The sequence below is a fragment of the Spinacia oleracea genome, chromosome 3, assembly GCF_020520425.1.
Source record: "Spinacia oleracea cultivar Varoflay chromosome 3, BTI_SOV_V1, whole genome shotgun sequence".
Lineage (NCBI taxonomy): Eukaryota > Viridiplantae > Streptophyta > Magnoliopsida > Caryophyllales > Amaranthaceae > Spinacia > Spinacia oleracea.
Genome location: NC_079489.1, coordinates 3,580,482 through 3,598,615, shown reverse-complemented (window position 1 = coordinate 3,598,615; position 18,134 = coordinate 3,580,482). Strand labels below are relative to the sequence as shown.

Sequence of the window (18,134 nt, the reverse complement as noted above, 5' to 3'; positions counted from 1 at the left end):
CGATAGACAATGTGGGTGTGAAGTTTCAAGAAAATGCAGTGGTGACCAAGAAATCTGAAGATGTGGTTATGAAAGAAGATGAGTTGAAATCGAAACTGGAAATAACGAAGAGGAAACTACAAGAAGGCTATCAAAAGAGTAATGAAACGAGGAAGAGAATATGCATGATAGACATAAGGGCTCTTCCTTCGCAACCGGCTTGTCATTCTTCCCTCGATATTAGGAAAGGTTTGATATGTTAGAGACAATAATTGATCATTTTGTTTGTTTACTTTTAGTTTGTATTAACACGTACAGTTAATTGTGAAGCTTAACTTGTGACTTGGAAGGTGTTGTCCCTTTAGGGACTACAAAAAGTGCTCCCGTTGGAGTCACCTCCAAGGGAGAGTAGGGCTTTTTCCTCCTCGCGGAGGAGGTTTTTGCCTGTTATAAGCTTCACTTTATTTACACGTATTGATCAATACAGTTTTTAATTTGATACATTCTCTTTGGGGTACGTTTATTTTTAATAATAATGGTTCAAAGTATGATGCTCAACTTGGGATTTGGAAGGTGTAGTCCCTTTAGGAACTACAAAAAGTGCTCCCGTTTTTTGTCTGTTATAAGCTTTACTTTTTTTTAACAATTCTTGATTAATATAGTTTTCAATTTGATTCCTTCTCTTCTGGTTACGTTTGTTTTACTCTTGAATTGAGGTCGTTTTAGTCCACTTAACTTAAGCATGCATACATAATTAAAGTTGTAAGAAGACTTAGGAGATTAAATCTAAGGACTTAATTGCTTAATTAAACAAGTGAATGAATGCATCCAATGAGCCTGGTCCGTTGGAACTCAGTTACGTTGTTACATACTAGTTCAAATTAAACTTTTAGCGTGATTAATATATTAATCCCGGACATATATAGGGAGTAATATAACGGGTTGAGGTGGTACTCCCTAAACCAACCTCAAAAAGGAAGGACACATTAGGATTTGAGGCAGAGGAAGTTTTAAATATCCTATTATCATCTCAACCCTTTAATTAATTAGTTAGAAGAAATCTTTAATTACTTGGAAGTATACTAAATCACGTAAGCATTAAGCCGGGAGGTCAGCTGTCAAAAGACCAACTCAACCAAAAGCTTAAGTTGATAGTTAAAGGCCTCAATATTAGTTTAATACTCTATCATCAGCCAGTGCGAGTATATCTTATAATAATGTTATGCAAAAAGGCCTAGCTACGAGTAAATTAATACTTGCATTGCACAACATTCCAAAGGTGTAACAATAATTAAGTTGGAAGTCTAGGTAGATCAATCATGTATTGGTCTTTGCAGCATTATATAAACATGTCTATCTCTTCCAATTATTACGGAGAACCATATACAAATATTAGGCAAAACCAGTTGTAACCCAATTATTAAAGAGAACCATATATATACAAAATATAAAGTGCATATAAATAACATTATGAATCGGATAAAAACGGAAAGTCAAAAAATATTGAATTCAGGAACCATATATATACAAAATATAAAGTGCATATAATAATATTGAAGGACTCTCGACATTGTTAAGCTTCAAAAACTTGTTCCATGAACTCGAATCTCCGTACCGTTCAAGCTTCCACACTTCTAAACATCCACTTACGGCCCGCCCATACGGTTGGGCCGCCGTCATCGCAATACATAGATTATCCTTAATGCTGCTCAGACAAGTATGGATCCGGATCCCCTGCTGCCGGGTCGTAATAACTTCCTCGGGCGGTTTTACCGTGTTGAAGGTATCCGTCTCCAAATCAAACCCTAGAATAATCAACTCGTCATCAAAGATATCGTAGTACTGAATGTTATATCTTAATAACCAATGTGATTTCGCATTAGGCAAAACAATCCCAGGACTTATGAAACTGTACAATGGCCTAATACGTCCCAAACCAAAATCCGCATACTCTAATTGTTTCCACTTGCTATCACAACTCCTCAACGTAAAACAGTAAACACGAATCACGTCACTTATTAGATCCAACATTACTAGCTTGTAATCATCCAACGACGGGACGTACCTAGGGGGTAAAAAAAAAACCCGAATAAATGGATATCCATATTTCCAATCAGAAGCGAATTTTGCAATATTGTAAAAAAAGATTTTTCAGATAAAACCACCTTTTAAAGTTCAACTTTTTGAAATAACCACCTTATATGTTTTTTTTTTTTTAAAAAAACCACCTTAAATTTCCAAAGTTTAAGAAATCACCACCGTCAAATGTTCTATCAGTGGGGCCCACATCCAACGGCCTGGTGATTTCAAAAAGTTGAACTTTAAAAGGTGGTTTTATCCAAAAAAATCCTTAAAAAAAAAGGTTTGGAAACTTCAATTACAAAATATATACAAAGTTACATACCAAATAAAAAGAAATTCTATGCAATTGCATACTAAGGTTATTAAATTTACAATTATCCAACGAACTAACGAAGAGATCGACATACCCAAACCCTGAAACACACCGCCATGAATATTGCGTGGGTGGGTTTGGAATTTTACGGCATTCGCTAGTGATTGGATTCCAAACACACATTTCACCACAATTTAGCCAGCAGCATTGTAATCCATTGCATGAACCAAGATTATAAAAGTTAGGACAAAATTCCGGATAACCGAATCCGAATTTTGACATATCCAAGTGGAAGTCTGTGGTGCTATAATCATCATAAGAGATATAGGTTACTTTTAGTACCCTTTCTGTTGGTGTACACTTGGTTAAAGATCGGACCAAAACCCCATTGTTATTATCATTTGTTTTCGATAGTCGAAGATTCGATTCGATGAATTTAGGGTTTGAGATTATGGATCGCCATTGTTTACAAACAGTTTTGAATCGAATTAGTGATTTTGGAGGTAGTCTTGAGAGGATGTTAGTGATCAAAAGATCATCGGATATATTAGGGTTAGGGTTTTCTCTATTCTCCATATTCTTCACTTTGCTTTTTTATGGAATTGAATTTAGGTTGTTTGAATAATTGGTTGCGTTTGTGAATTTATAAATTTATTTTTATACAAGCGTTTGTGAATTTGTAATTTGAGTAGGGCTTTTCTCTTCAAAATATAGATTTTAGTTTAACGTATAATATTGTTTTGATAATCCTATTAAGCATCAAAGGGGATGTAGCTCAAATGGTAGAGCGCTCGCTTTGCATGCGAGAGGCACGGGGTTCGATCCCCCGCATCTCCAATTTTGATGAAGTTTTTTTTTCTTCTTTTTTTTCATAACTAAGCAAGCAGAAACGCGTATGGCACCGGGGCACAGGAGAGCTGCTCTTGACATTGGCTGGACATTCAGGAGCCGTCAACTATGTGGGTTGGAATCCCTCTAACCCGCACATGATGGCATCAGCGAGTGCTGATAGGACCATCAGAGTATGGGGTCGGAGTAGATGAGATCTTGATATCTTCATATATTCATTCTTGATATCTTCATATATTCATTCTTGATATCTTCATTCTTGATATCTTCATTCTTTTGTAGATATGTTACGGTAGAACTTGTATGTAGCAGGCTAGCTGCAAGGTATATCCCCATTCTTTTGTTACATATCCTGTTTTTAGAACTTGTAACGCCTCTGGCAATATGCCATTAGAATCGAAACCTCCATTTTAACTCTAAATAATTTCACTAAGTCTTGAATAATGAATGATAATTCGTATGATTTGGCTCTCATTTAGCAGTTACTGAGTAATGACTATGATTATGGTGATTATGTTTATATCAACGGTCATGGTTTCAACTTTCAATCCAGATTCATCTCTGACCCGTAAAGATGGTTGTGGGTCGGGTCGGGTCGGGTCGGGCTTCGTGCTGAGCCCGTGGGCTGTGGGCCTAACCGGGCCGGTCCCGTTGTTTCGTGTCGTGCCTGTCGGGCCGAAAAGTTAAAAACAGGGCCCAAGCCCACGTGCCGGGTCGGGCCGTCGTGCCTAAGGCTAATTTGACGAAATTTAACGTGCTTTGTCGTGCCGGGTTGAGTCGTGCCGTGCCATATCGTGCTTTTTCCAAAAAATTAAGGCCCACGGCCCATGATTTCGTGCCCGTGCCGGGCCGTGCTTTTTTCGCACTTGGACTGGGCCAGGCTTTTTCGTGTTGGGTCGGGCTTCAGGCCGGCCCGGCCCACAGTCATCTTACCGAGTAGTCTTCAATATCTAGATTTGTTGGATATAAGGAACTGAGATTTAGTCAAACTAGTAACATACCAATTTGGTAATTTGTAACCTAGGTTAATCTTCAACCGTAGTATATATTCGAAGGTGACAATATATTAGTCATCAATTTTAATTATACTCGAGAGGAGACATTTTTTTGGTCGTATAGCGCAGTGTACTTTATGCTCATGAAAACTATATCACGCAAAATACTTATTGAAGTTGCTGATATAAATAACCCTAAGACAAATTCCGACACTAAGTAGTAAGTACCGTTTTAATGTGGTACAAGTACATGAGAACGAGAGGGGCATGATGTGAGCTATTTGCTCACACATAACAGGGGCATTTTCGTAATTTTGCACAAACGAACATACAAACTAGGAATAGGACAAACGGAAAAGAACAAAAGTAATGAATAAAAGAGAGGAAAATAACAGAAAAAGAAGAGAGAGAGAGAGAAAGCGATATAAGGTACCATTTCTTTTTTCAATAAAAAGTGTCATTTTCTTTTAAAACAATACCATTTTCTTTAAACTGACATGGACGGTATGGTGAGAAATATGTTATAAAGTGGCATATTTTGGAAATTTAACGTTCTTTTAGCAATATTGAAGAAAATCGCTCCAAATTTTAATTTATATCATGTTTTGAATCACTGCAATGTATAATATGTCTATTTTTTGTTACAATAAGTCGAGTTTTCAATCAGTGGCTACAAAAGAAAAGGATGTAATAGTACGGTAAATTTTGATGCTCCGTAACAAGTAGGTGCAAAATTTAGAAATTTGGACAACAATCCTTCCAAAACATGTTGGACAGAAAACTTCTGAAAGATTACAAAATCAGAATGTGACAACTTATCTGATCTTATTGCCTCTCAGTAAATATTACAGTACTGAATAAATACATAAATCGTGATTCAATTATTTGCACCTCGCCAATAATCAAAGAAGTTAAACACTCAAAACAACACTTACTAACTCAGTGTAATACCAGCTTAAACTCGCGTCCTAAAACCAGGTTCAAACCAGAAATCTCAGCTACAATTGTTACAATAATCAAATAAATGATAGAGAGCTCGCTTTAATTTGTACTTATAATTTAATTTAATGTTGATATTTTTGGTGCACATGACTCCGTTTGATCTAGCTAATTAACTTGATTACAACCAACAATATTTGATTATTGTTTTCAGTCAAATTAGTTCTTCTAATTAGGGTTTTTTCATGAAATGCTCCCGATATTTAACAAAATGCACAAAATACACTAAATTTTAACAAAATACACCAAAAATCATTGAGGTTCGTAAAAATGCACCAAATAACTTGAGAATTTGCCCTCCAATTTGAGTCCTAAACCTTATGTTATGCATCATTTTTATTGCTTCGACAGCAGAAAAAAAAAAATTCAAGGAGAACCATATATAAATATAAAGTGCATATAAATAACATTATGAAACGGAAAAAAACGGAAATTGAAAAATATTGAATATTTAAGTAACTATCTCCTAGGTTGTTTTAGTCGTCATGAAAGGTGAAACAAGACTTTCCATATACGAGACTACCGATACAGAGCCTTCATTGAATGGAGACGGTTCAACTTCAGAACCACTAAAAGAATTCGTATCTTTTATGACAACCTAATAACGACGGGTAAAAATCCCGTCGTAAAAGAGCTTTTGCGACGGGATAACAACCCAACAACGACGGGAACAACCATCGCAAATGTCTTTTATGACGGGCTAACGACGGGATTTTACATTAACGACGGCCCCCTTTTATGACGGGTTCGCGACGGAGAATCCCGTCGTTAATAAACAATTATTGGCCTTTCGCGACGGGATTTCCCGTCGTTAATAGTATAATTTCTTGTAGTGAACATTCATGCTGCGTAATTTGATGACCACTTTTACTCTTTAGGTACAAACTCCATACTTTCGAGGTCGTACACGTCAAAAACTTGACACCTTCCCTAGACTCATACGAAGTAAAAAAGTCAAATGAACTCGTAGGGCTCTCGACATTGTTAAGCTTCAAAAACTTGTTCCATGAACTCGAATCTCCGTACCGTTCAAGCTTCCATACTTGTAAACATCCACTTACAACCTCGCAAGCAATACATAGAGTATCGTTAATGCTACTCAAACAAGTATCGACGCCGTTATTGTACCAAACCCGAATAATTTCCTCGGGTGGTTTTACCGTGTTGAAGGTATCCGTCTCCAAATCAAACCCTAGAATAATCAACTCATCGTCTTCATTATTTTCGTAATCAATGTTATATCTTACTATTAGGCCCGGTCCTGACAGTTTGAGGGCCCTAGGCGAAATATGGGATTTCGAATGTAAGTTACTAACCAATGTAATTTCGAATTAGGCAAAATAATCCCAGGACTTAAATAAGTGGGACTTAATAAGAAACTGTACAAAGGACTAATAAATCCCAAACCAATATCCTCATAGTCTAATTGTTTCCATTCGGTATCACAACTCCTCAACGTATAACAATGAACTCGAATCACGTCACCTAGCTCCAACCTCACTAGCTTGTAATCATCCAACGACGGGATGTACCTAGGGGTGACCAAAAAAAACTCCGAATAAATGGTTAGCCATATTTCCGACCAGAACCAAATTTTGCAATATTGTAAAAAATACAAAATACAAAGTTACATACACAATGTGACAAAAGAAAATTACCGAATTTAGTTATTTAATTATATTAAAATAATTCGTATTATATTATTTTTGATTAATAAATGTTTTAAATACCAAAGGAAAAGAAATTCTATGCAAGTGCATGCATAATAAGGTTATTAAATTTACATACTAAGGTTTTAGATATTTGGATACTGAAAGTATAGTTAATTTACTACTTATGACGATTATTAGGAAAAATTAAAAATAAAAAATAAAAAAACTTATTAGCAAGGTAAAATATAGGTATTGATTATCCGAATTTCCAACCCGGTTAATAAATCATCCAACGAAGAGACATACCCGAACCCGGAAACACACCATTGCATGGGTGGGTTTGGAATTTTACGGCATTGACTGGTGATTGGATTACAAACACAGATTATATTAGCATTTAGGCAGTAGCACAATAATCCATTGCAAGAACCAAGTATATTAAAATGCTGAAACTTATCCGCATAATGAATTCCGATTTTTGACATATCCAAGTGGAAGTCTTTGGTGTTGCAATCATCATAAGAGATGTAGGTTAATGTTACTACCCTTTCTCTTGATGAAGACTTAGATATTGATCGGATCAAAACCCCATTGTTTTTAGGCAAATTTGTCAAAAACTACCTTATAAAATATGATTTTTGCGAAAAACTACCTTATAAAAAAAATGTTGTAATAAACTACCTTATAAAAAATTTATGTTGTAAGATACTACCTTTTCCCAAATTACGAACGTTTGATTGAAATTTCGGGATTGACTTTACCATATATATGTCACGTGCCATTTAATTACGTCTTTCCCGTTAGATGTCGCGTAATATGCACCTAGTAAAGTCAACGTCGTAATTTTGAATTAATGCTCATAATATGGCCAAAGGTAGTATCTTACAACATAAAATTTTTATAAGGTAGTTTATTACAACATTTTTTTTATAAGGTAGTTTTTCGCAAAAATCATATTTTATAAGGTAGTTTTTGACAAATTTACCTTGTTTTTATGATTTGTTTTCAATAGTTGAAGATTCGATTCGATGAAATTAGGGTTTGAGATTATGGATCGCCCATTGTTTACAACTAATATAAATATTTTAGTAATTATCATAAAGTATCAAAAGGGGATGTAGCTCAAATGGTAGAGCGCTCGCTTTGCATGCGAGAGGCACGGGGTTCGATCCCCCGCATCTCCATTTTTTAGGAAACTGTATCGATGCATTTTTATTTATAGTATATGAATACTTATATTGTTTGCTTCATCTTAATATTTTTTCAAAATATTAATATTTTTATAGTTTTTATAATACATAATTGAAGATATTGATGGTCAAAGTTGTACATTGATAAACATGTCCAGTTAAACCGTTGCGAGTGTTCCGAGACGGAAGGGAATAGTACGTATGTATATCTTCATAAAATTGAGTTGTGCGCACGTGTGTACTTGTTAAGTTAGTAGACTTTGTAATGTGTTCTTACTTTTAGCAAAACCTGTTAATTAATGAGTATATATTAGTTCTGAATGGTTTCATGTTAACAACTATGGAGTATAATATAATACAGAACAAGTGGATGGATGCTAAGGGCAATATGGTCAATAATATTGTGATGTGATCCTATCTATTTCCTTGTGGGGAGTGTCTTTGTTACCGACTCTACCTTTGGAATTGCATAAACTCAAAAAAAAAAAAAAAGTAGGAAGGTTAAAAATTAAAAAAAATTCATTAATATCCGTAATTTCGGATGAAAAAAAAAACAAAAAAAAAACAAAGGTTATGTTGAATTTCAAGTATTATGTTTTACCAATAAGATAAGAAGACTTACTTTACATTTGGAATTGCATAAAAAATACTATTCATCTCAGTGGGATCTTCGAAAAACTCTGGAAAAACATCAACGACCGTAGGCTTATTTTGTTAAAGATAAATGGAGCGCATTATAAATAATTAATCAGTAAATTGAACATTTGAGAGCTAAAAACACGTTAATTTGAAAAGTTATTTTGAAATTATTTGAATTATTTGATCTTAGAATTTTGATGAACATCTTTATGTTTTCAGCAATTCATGGAAAAATGAATTTGTGAAAGAATGAATAGTGGAAAAACCAATGGTTGTACCAACTACCAGAAAACACCTCATGATAGTCAAATGGGCCCTTACCATCTAATTAAGTGTATTAAATAAGTAAAGATGGTAAGTTTTTTTTTTGAGACAACTCGAAATAGAAAGGGGACGAACACAATCACAAAGATGAGAGATTGAATATGAGAGGCAAATACCCACATGACTATGTTTTTTCTTAGATATAAATCACAAAATGAAGTTTAAAGAGCTTTTAGTAATAGTTTCAAAAATCACATTGTGTCATCTAATAAGAAACGGAGGAAGTTATTCTTAAGGAGATGGGAACGTTCTATAATCATATAGGCATTTCTTTGTAGGAAATGTATAGAATAATCTAGGTGTAGGATATTATATTGTTATGGATGGTGGCCTATAAATAGGCACCAAGGCATTCATGTGTAAAGCATAGAGTTTCCATTTGAGTATCAATACAAGTAAATCATTCCCATAAAGCTCTCCTGTGTTCTCTATCATCCAAGACACTTAGTGTGTCAATCGAGTGTGCACAAGTGATCAGCAAGCTTGTGGGTTCATTGTGCTACGACCAAGGTAGAGCTAGCAATGCGTTGGGTTGGGTCGGAATCATGTCGATCCATTTGTAAACGGGTAGAGATTTGTTCTACCCAATCCAACCCGACTATAAACAAGTTGACCTAAACTTGAGGTATTTAAGTTTTTTTTCTCTTTTAAGTGTAAATTGACTTGACTATATAATTGCAATGTGATTTTTTGAGGCAAATCTCATAGAAAAAACTAATACTCCATTAATACGCTCGACGAAATTGAACATTCTGAGGTATTTCCTTGTAGGTTATTTCAGTTCCTTTTGCTCAATCCCTCTCCCGTTCTGCACATATATAAGCATAAGTTTTCAGATGATGGTTTGCGAAATATTGGGTCTGCTATATTGAGGATGCAAAAACGAATTGCACAGAATGGTTGATTACAATTCGTTAATCGATGTGCCAAAGGTGTACATTTTTGGGAAGATGTTGTCATTAGAGACCATGAAGTAGAAGTTCTGAAGGCAGCCTGCAAAAAAATTCTGAGGTGCTAAGCTAAGCCTATTATTCATACAGCTTACAATCTAATACAACCATTCATATCAGTTCATTATAGTCATGTCACAAGACTACACATTAATTTTTAAATGTTCAGATATCATGTGACATGTGTTAAGATTTCAGTTGTCAAAGATTGCACATTTCAAGCAACAAATCTTGTTTTAATTATATCAGGTTTGGAATAACTGTAATGTATAATGTGTCTGTTTTTTCTTTGTTGTTTCTACAAATAAGTCGAATTTTCGATCAATGGCTACAAAAGGAAAGGAATGTAATAGTACAATATATCTTGATGCTCCATAACAACTAGATGCAAAAATTAGAAATTTGGACAACAGTCTTTCCAAAACCTGTTGCACATAAATCCTGAAAGATTACAACATCAGAATCTAACAACTTATCTGATCTTATTGCCTCTTGGTAAATATTACAGTACTAAATAAATACATGAATCTTGATTCAATTATTTGCACCTCGCCCATAATCAGAGAAGTTAAACACTCAAACACCACTTACTAACTCAGTGTAATACAAGCTTAAACTCGCGTCCTAAAAGCAGGTTCAAACCAGAAATCTCAGCTACAATGAACTCTCCTTTTCTATCTGGAGTTGATTTAAGTTTGGATTTATCGCCTTTTCTTGTTACAGCACCTGTTTGTACTGTATACCCGTTGATCTTTGTTCCTTTTCTCAAACCCAGAATTGTAACCTTGTCAATGACCCATTTCTGACTCACTGCAAATTCCCCAGAAACTACATCTGAGGTGATAATACAAGTCTGTTTTGCTGATGCAGCAATGAATTTCACAAAAGTCCATTTTCCTCTATTGACTCCCATTGTCACCTCAACCCCATCATCCAAGAACAACTCACCGAAGCTGGCCCCACAATCGCTCATCACCACTAATAGATGGAACGGTGTCTTGCGTGCTGCTTGGGTTGTCATAGCTTTCCCTTGCATAGCCAGAATATTACCTACCAAGTAACCAGAAAGGGAAAAGGTTATGAGGTTGCTCATTATCTGAACTTATTAAAACTTATTTTAGTTATAAATTATACTTTGGATAACCCTTCTTTAACAAAACAGAGCATAAGGAATATAGGATAGTAAATCATGTCACATGGACTATTCTACTATCACATATTTCAGTAGTTGTAAACTACTCCTAATCACATACTCAAATAGACTTAATTACACATGTATACTTGAAATATCCATATTAGCTATCAAGTGTCGTCAATTTGGCATGCGTATGAACAACTCACATTCTAGGTTAGAATAAAGCAAAATTTATCAAATTGGCCGTGTTTAATACAAGTACTTAAGACGCATATCAGTGTCAGATTCTCGTAGCTGAGTCCATATATAAACCGAGTCTCAATTGCCAAGTTTTAGCTATAGATCCAGTAAAAAATCAAATACACGAAGTATATATAAGTATTACCTTCTTGAATGTGAACGTTGATATGATCAGGGGGTGCACTAAGAGTAACATATCTTCCAGTAGAGGCAGTGACTGAACGAGTATAATCGAACAGATCGAACCAGTTTCCACGTGGAAAGTAAGCAGTGACAGATACTACACCAGGTTTCAGGACAGGTGAGACCATTACACCTTTACCAAGAAGAAACTGTGAGCTGATACCATAAGTTTTGATGTCATCAGGAAAAGAAAAGAAAAGAGGCCGTGCTATAGGGATTCCGTTCAGCTGTGCCTCGTACATCAATGTATAGAAGTAAGGGAGAAGCGTGTAGCGGAGTCCCAAGACTTTCCTAGCCGATGCAGCGACTGATTCCCATCTGTACAGCTCTTGATAGGTTGTACCAAGTGATGAATGATCTCTAGAGAAAGGATAAAAAGCCCCCAGCTGCACTCAAACAAATCGATTTACGGTTAGGGGTGTGCAATAACCGGTCGAGACCGAGCCGACCCCGGACCGGAGGCAATCGGTCCGGTCTCCGAGTTGAGAAGTATTATTTTCCGGTCATTGGTCCAGTCCGGTCCGGTCCAAAACCCCTTAAAAACAGGTTTTGGACTGGACCGGTTTTTTCTTAACAAAAGTATAATATAAACTATTTAGAAAGTTAATTTTCTCCTTTAATATGTTGGAAATATTACTATATTATCAAAGATTTTATTTTATCTTTCAAAAAAAGGCGTTAAACAATTATTTTTATAAATATACAAGTTTATCTTTTAGTCTTTTACTATATTTTGTAGAAAAAATTAAAAATTATAGATATAGGCGTACAACCGGTCCAAACCCGTCCAATCTGGATTTTGGACCGATTTTTCCGGTCCGGTTCAAGCATAACCGGTCCGGTCTTCGGGTCTAAGATTATCCAAAAACCGGTCTTCGGTCCTGTCCGGTCCGGGTTAACACCCCTATTTACGGTTACAAAATGAAGAAATATTCATCTGATTAACTATTAGACTATTGATGCAGTAGTGATGCACACTTTAGACTCTCACCACAACAAGTAATATCAATGAGGACGAGTAGCTGGAAACAAAAGGGGACATTTGAAAATGCATTCGTATACGAAACCAAAGAAGGCAACAAAATCATCCTTATTGACACTTACATAGGAGGCATTTTCTTAGATTTACCTGTATCCAACGCCGACATAGCTCTTCAGTTGTGTTCCCAAGAAAACCACAAATATCTGCCCCGACCATCGGAATACCAAAAAGTCCAAAGTCTAACATAGACGGAATTGAGTACACAAGATCGTTCCAAGTTGCAGCATTATCTCCTGTCCAATGTGCAGTGTACTTCCCCGAACCACTAAACGTTGATCTAGAGAGTACGAATGGCCTTTTCTTGGTGAGTTTAATAAGGGCAGCACGAGTGACTCTAGCTTCAAGGTATCCAAATAAGTTATGAACATTGTATTCGGGAATATCACCATAGTGCATGGCGGTTGGTGGGATAGTCTTGTTTATAATGGGTAACATCACTCCAGAATTATTGATTTTATAAGGAGGATTATCAAGTGTAGATCCAGGGATAGGTGGAGAAGAAATAAAGTTCGATATTTCGTTCATGTCAATCCAAAGACCATCAACAGGGAGGAGATTTAGAAATCTCTTGATTTCATCAGTCCAAAAGGTCAAAGCAGAAGGCTTCAGAAAATCAGGGAAGTATACAGGACCAGGCCAGACAGAACCAAGGTATGGTTTACCATTACGCTTCAGAAAGACATCGTGTTTCATTCCCCTAATGTATGTTTCATACGTCTTATTTGTACTGATACCTGAGGTATAGAAATAAGACTGTATAAGGGGAATAAAAAAACAAGAATCTAGAACTTTTAACAATATCAACTGATGCAAGATTTAGGAAAGTTCTGTTTTAGTTTGTTAGTACTCCCTCCGTTCCTAAATAAGTGTCCACTTTGAGAGAATTCATGGTAATTAAGAAAACTGAAAAGTGCGTAAGAAAAACAATGATTGGGAGTATATTTTTGGAGAGGATAAAGTAGATAATTGTTTATTGATAAAGTACAAATAAAAGTGGATGTGGGGATGGATAAGTGGGAAAAGTGTAGATTGTGTAGGAAAAATCAATCATGATTTATGGAAAAGTGGAAAAAGTATGTCCAAAATAGAAAGTGGACCTGTATTAGGGAATGCTTAAAATAGAATAGTGGACACTTATTTAGGAACAGAGGGAGTAACAAATAATGAAAGTAGAGGATTATCCAGTATTACGACATCTTACCAGGATCCAGAATTACCACATATTTTTGCCCATTCTTGTGAAGGTTGTTAACAAATTTCTTCATCTTGTCCAGTGGAAAATTAACAGGGTCAAGAGTGAAATCTTTATAAGCATCCATGTAATCAATATCTGTCCACATTACTTCCAAGGGAATCTTAGCTTTTGCATACCCAGCTACCACAGACTGAAGCTCGTATACATCATGATAACCATAACGGCACTGCTGAAAACCTAAAAGATAAAAAAAATTGCTCTTAATCAGTGCAGGAAACAGAACAACTATAAAATAAACTTACAGATATGTAATTGATACAAACCACAGAATTGACCGTAAGTGTGTACTATTTCCTGGACATCATTCTAACATTATTCCGTCTATGTTAGAAAATAAATATATTAATATTTTCATAATGTAAACTCACTCTTTTACTGTTTGTTGTACTAGCATTGTAGCACCCCAAGTTATTGGTTTTAAGTATGAAAATTTTCGCAATAACTAAAAACAAGCCATTGATTTACTTCATTTTAAAGCAATTTTTACTTGAAGCCTTGAGGATACATTACCTACGAAGCTTAATTTCTAGGTTCGCCACTGCTTTTAACTCGAGAGCAGGAACAAATGCTTAGTGTGTAAATACAAGGGCATTTCTTGTTTCAGCACATCATAAGTTTCACAACACCAAACGCATCCGTGAAAGCTGGTATGGTATCAACAAAACAAGTAATAACCAGCCCCCCAAAACAATTACTGTATTTATACTACATATTTTCAACTGTATAAGTCCAAATCATAGAACACCTACTTTCCTATAAATTTCTACTAGTCTCCTCATTTTCCAAACCTTTAAAGCTACGTGTATTTCATCAGCCAAGAGGCAATTTTTGGTTAAGGAACAGGACTGGATATTTCTTGGCACTTCCTCTGTTCTTTTTTAAATAACACAATTATTTAGGCACATTTGCCAATACACGATTTCAAACATTAATATCTCCAATTATGGATAAAAAATTATAAAAAGTTGATGTTTAATATTTATTGAGACGAATATAATAAGACCTCACACAACTATGTTTCTTTCTCAAGTATAAACTACAAAAGGAAGTCAAATGAGCTTGAATGAATAGTATCCAAAACTCAATTGTGTCATGTAAATAAGAACGGAGGAAATATTAGTTAAACATATTGGTTTAGACTGAAGCAAATATCTACCATCTGCAAATACTAAAAATGGGACAGGAATCAGCAACACCTTTCACCCATTATTGATAGCTTGATGGTAGTAAGACTATTAACTAACTAAACATGGGGCAACACCTATGAACTAATCACCAACACATCCATGATTCAACAACGGTGTTGCCAGCATCCCGAACATTATCAATCGGTTACATTACACAACAATTTACCACTTAGTAAGCAAGTATTCACTTAACTTCCAAACTCATTTGAGCCACCTTTGCCAAAATAATACTACTCTCTCACCAATTAACTATGTAATGGACACTCTCTTAACCCAATGGCAATTAATCAATTATGAGCAAACACACATTATACATATGGATCAAATAATCCATAGTTCAATCATATTAAGTTCACATTTTACCAACATTGCAACATATTCAATCAACAGCAAGAAACTAAAACACACATGTAGCAAATTCTACATGAAAAATATAGTTAACCAACCAAAGGTAGAATTGTAGAGAAAGTAAAAGAAGAGTGAGATTACCAAATGCCCAATAAGGCATCGGGGCAGGGCGGCCGATGACCCGAGTAAACTGCTCCACCACTTGTGCCGGCGAAGGTCCGGCAAAGAAGTAAAGGTCAATAATACCCCCAATCACCTTGTAAGTAATCCGATTACCAGTATACTCAACATCCATCCCATTGCTATTAAACAGCAACACCCCATGAGTGGACCCCGCCACCGGCGAAGAACGAACATCCATGTAAAACGGGTGGGACCCGTATAGGTTAACATCCGGGTTGCTGCTAGGAATGTCGGCAGCCCACATAGTAAGGGTTTGGTTATGGGCGAGCTGAAAAGTGGGTTTGGAGTGTTCCCCGAGCCCATAGATGTGGGCCCGGGTGCCCGGGAGGGAGGAGGTGAGGTGGAGGTACTGGTCTTTGAAGATGAGGAAGGTGTTGGGGTTAGTGGGGTCAGGGGTGGCGTCGAAGAGGACGTCATGAGTGGATTTGCGGGAGATGGTGAAGCCGAAGGGGGTGGTGTTGATGAGAGAGAAAGTGAGGTCGGAGTTTGGGTGGGAGAGGAGGATTTTGCGGCGGTTGGTAGTGGGAGATGAGAGGAGGGTGCGGTAGAGGGAGGAGAGAGAATGGGGCGGTGGTGGTGGTGGTTGATGGCGGTGAAGGATATTGTCGGGGATTTCCCATCGGCGGTGCTTGGCGTCGGTAATTCGGACTCTGAGCCGGTCGTTAGATTCCAAGCTGCGAATTGGAGGGCGTTAGTTTTTGCGAAGTGTACAAAGACATTTCAAAACAAAACTTGATTCGCAGATCAAGTGGCATTCTCGTAATTATAATGAATAAATACACAATATAAAAATTATAATGTATAATTTATTTGATACTTTTAAAAATAAAAATAAAATAAATATAATTTTATTTTATAAAGAGATTTTGTATTTTGACAATTTAATTACGAAAATATCCTTTGATGTGTTTTGTTTGCCAATTATGAAGATTGGCTGGGCGGAGCTCATGTTTACAACTGCCTCTGTCCCAAAATACTTGTTAAGGAGTACGAAATCACGAAGCATAGTAAAAGGAAAAAAAATATACAAATTCAGATATTGTTCCTCGTATTAAAAGTGAACAAATATGGTCAAAATAATTAACTTTAGCACAAAGTAATTTCAATAGAGCCCCTAAATTAGGACATACTAAGTAGTAATGTTTCTTTAGAAAGAATAGAGAACTTATTATTACATTCACAAATGCACTTAAAAAATTCGCAATAATTTTCCTATCAACATGTATCTGGTATAGGCAATCAGCGATAATCTAATTCGTGCAATGTTATATAACATTAGACCTTTAGATAGACTACACGTGAACATTATTTCTACTGACTTCGTATGCATATGACAAAATAACATTCAATAATCCATGTAATAGCTAGCTATAACTTGGACTATTTTGAGCACCCTTTCGGATATATTTCAGATGTATTGTTGGAGGAAAAACCTCCATGAACTTCTCTCGTAACCTTTTAACTCTTTAATCTAACATTCCAAGCTTGCATAAAAAAATCGAGTAACTTTTAACATAGTCTACAATCACATTACATAGTTTGAAAAAAGAGATTTTAAATTGTACAATGTGCAAAACCCAATTAATTATGCCAATTGGTAGCTCAATTATACAATAATCATGAATTAGAACTAACAAAAGAAAGAAAGAAAGAAACAATAAGATCGAACCTGGCAGTAATGGAGAGGAGTTGAATATCAGGTCCATAAACTGAGGAATTCTTCACAAGCTGAAGCAATGCGGTCAACGATCGACGCGTGCCGGAGTCAACTTTGACACTTTTCACCTTATACCCGTACCCGATTACCCCTTCCGGGTCGTTTTCCGATGTTGATATTCCGGCAACCAAATATTGTAGTAGAAATACTAGTAGTATTCCCAGTGCCAAAGATGGGATTTTCTTCTTCATTTTCTAACTCAATTATGCCTTCACATTTTCAAATGTGGGGAGTTTTAGTTGAGAGTATTTATAAGACGTAATTGACATAAATAAATATCTAATAAACTGATGATCGTGAAAAGTGTGGACACGACTAAATGATTGGAGGTTATACTAGTTGCAACTAATGGCCCTACCCTACCATATCTTCTTTCATCTTTCGAGGATTTTTATTGGTCCTTTTTTCTATGCTAACACTTTGGTAAAACAGATCCGATCCTAAATAGCTAACCCGAACCCCAAACTAGATAACCAGGATAGACATGATCCGAATTAACCCGACTCGAATGGGTCAGATCGAAATCAAATTAGTTGGAACGGGTTAGTTTCTCATTATAAGTTGATTTCTCAACTGACCTGAATTGACCCGGCACGAAAGTTTTCTCGCCCCAATCTGACCCGCCTAAAGCATACGACCCAAAAGACATGACCATTTGCCACCTCTACGTGTAGATATAGATGGCACATGAATAGTTTAAATGGGCCTCGGTGAATCTATACAATAGGTTGTATTTGAGTCATTCAGAAGCCTCTATATACTGTAACTGAAATTAAATTTGCTCTAATAAAATAAAATTAAACGTTGTACTTTTGGGATAGAGCTAATATGTGGAGTGTTGGGGTACTACGGTCATATTACTTATTAGACCA

The 18,134-nt window shown here is 35.9% G+C and overlaps 2 protein-coding genes and 2 non-coding genes across 4 annotated transcripts; 2 read left to right on the top strand and 2 right to left on the bottom strand.

Annotated features, from left to right (window-relative positions):
* Nucleotides 1–297: 297 nt before the first annotated feature.
* LOC130470727 (putative F-box protein At3g16210) lies at nt 298–2,950 on the bottom strand. The gene is made up of 3 exons (XM_056841250.1): nt 2,469–2,950; nt 1,753–2,044; nt 298–423 (listed from the first exon to the last, which is right to left on the bottom strand). Exons 1-3 carry the CDS (start codon nt 2,948–2,950, stop codon nt 298–300), a joined length of 900 nt encoding a protein of 299 aa, XP_056697228.1.
* Nucleotides 2,951–3,138: 188 nt separating this feature from the next.
* TRNAA-UGC (transfer RNA alanine (anticodon UGC)) lies at nt 3,139–3,211 on the top strand. Its single transcript has one exon. It is a non-coding gene; the product is annotated as a tRNA-Ala (tRNA).
* A 4,769-nt stretch (nt 3,212–7,980) lies between these two features.
* Nucleotides 7,981–8,053, top strand: TRNAA-UGC (transfer RNA alanine (anticodon UGC)). Its single transcript has one exon. It is a non-coding gene; the product is annotated as a tRNA-Ala (tRNA).
* Nucleotides 8,054–10,387: 2,334 nt separating this feature from the next.
* LOC110784088 (alpha-glucosidase) lies at nt 10,388–17,493 on the bottom strand. The gene is given in 6 exon segments (NM_001421704.1): nt 10,388–11,022; nt 11,493–11,916; nt 12,660–13,306; nt 13,774–14,004; nt 15,504–16,219; nt 17,215–17,493. Coding segments are annotated over 6 exon segments (2,712 nt in total). The 5' UTR covers nt 17,454–17,493; the 3' UTR covers nt 10,388–10,567.
* Between the last annotated feature and the right edge of the window lie 641 nt (nt 17,494–18,134).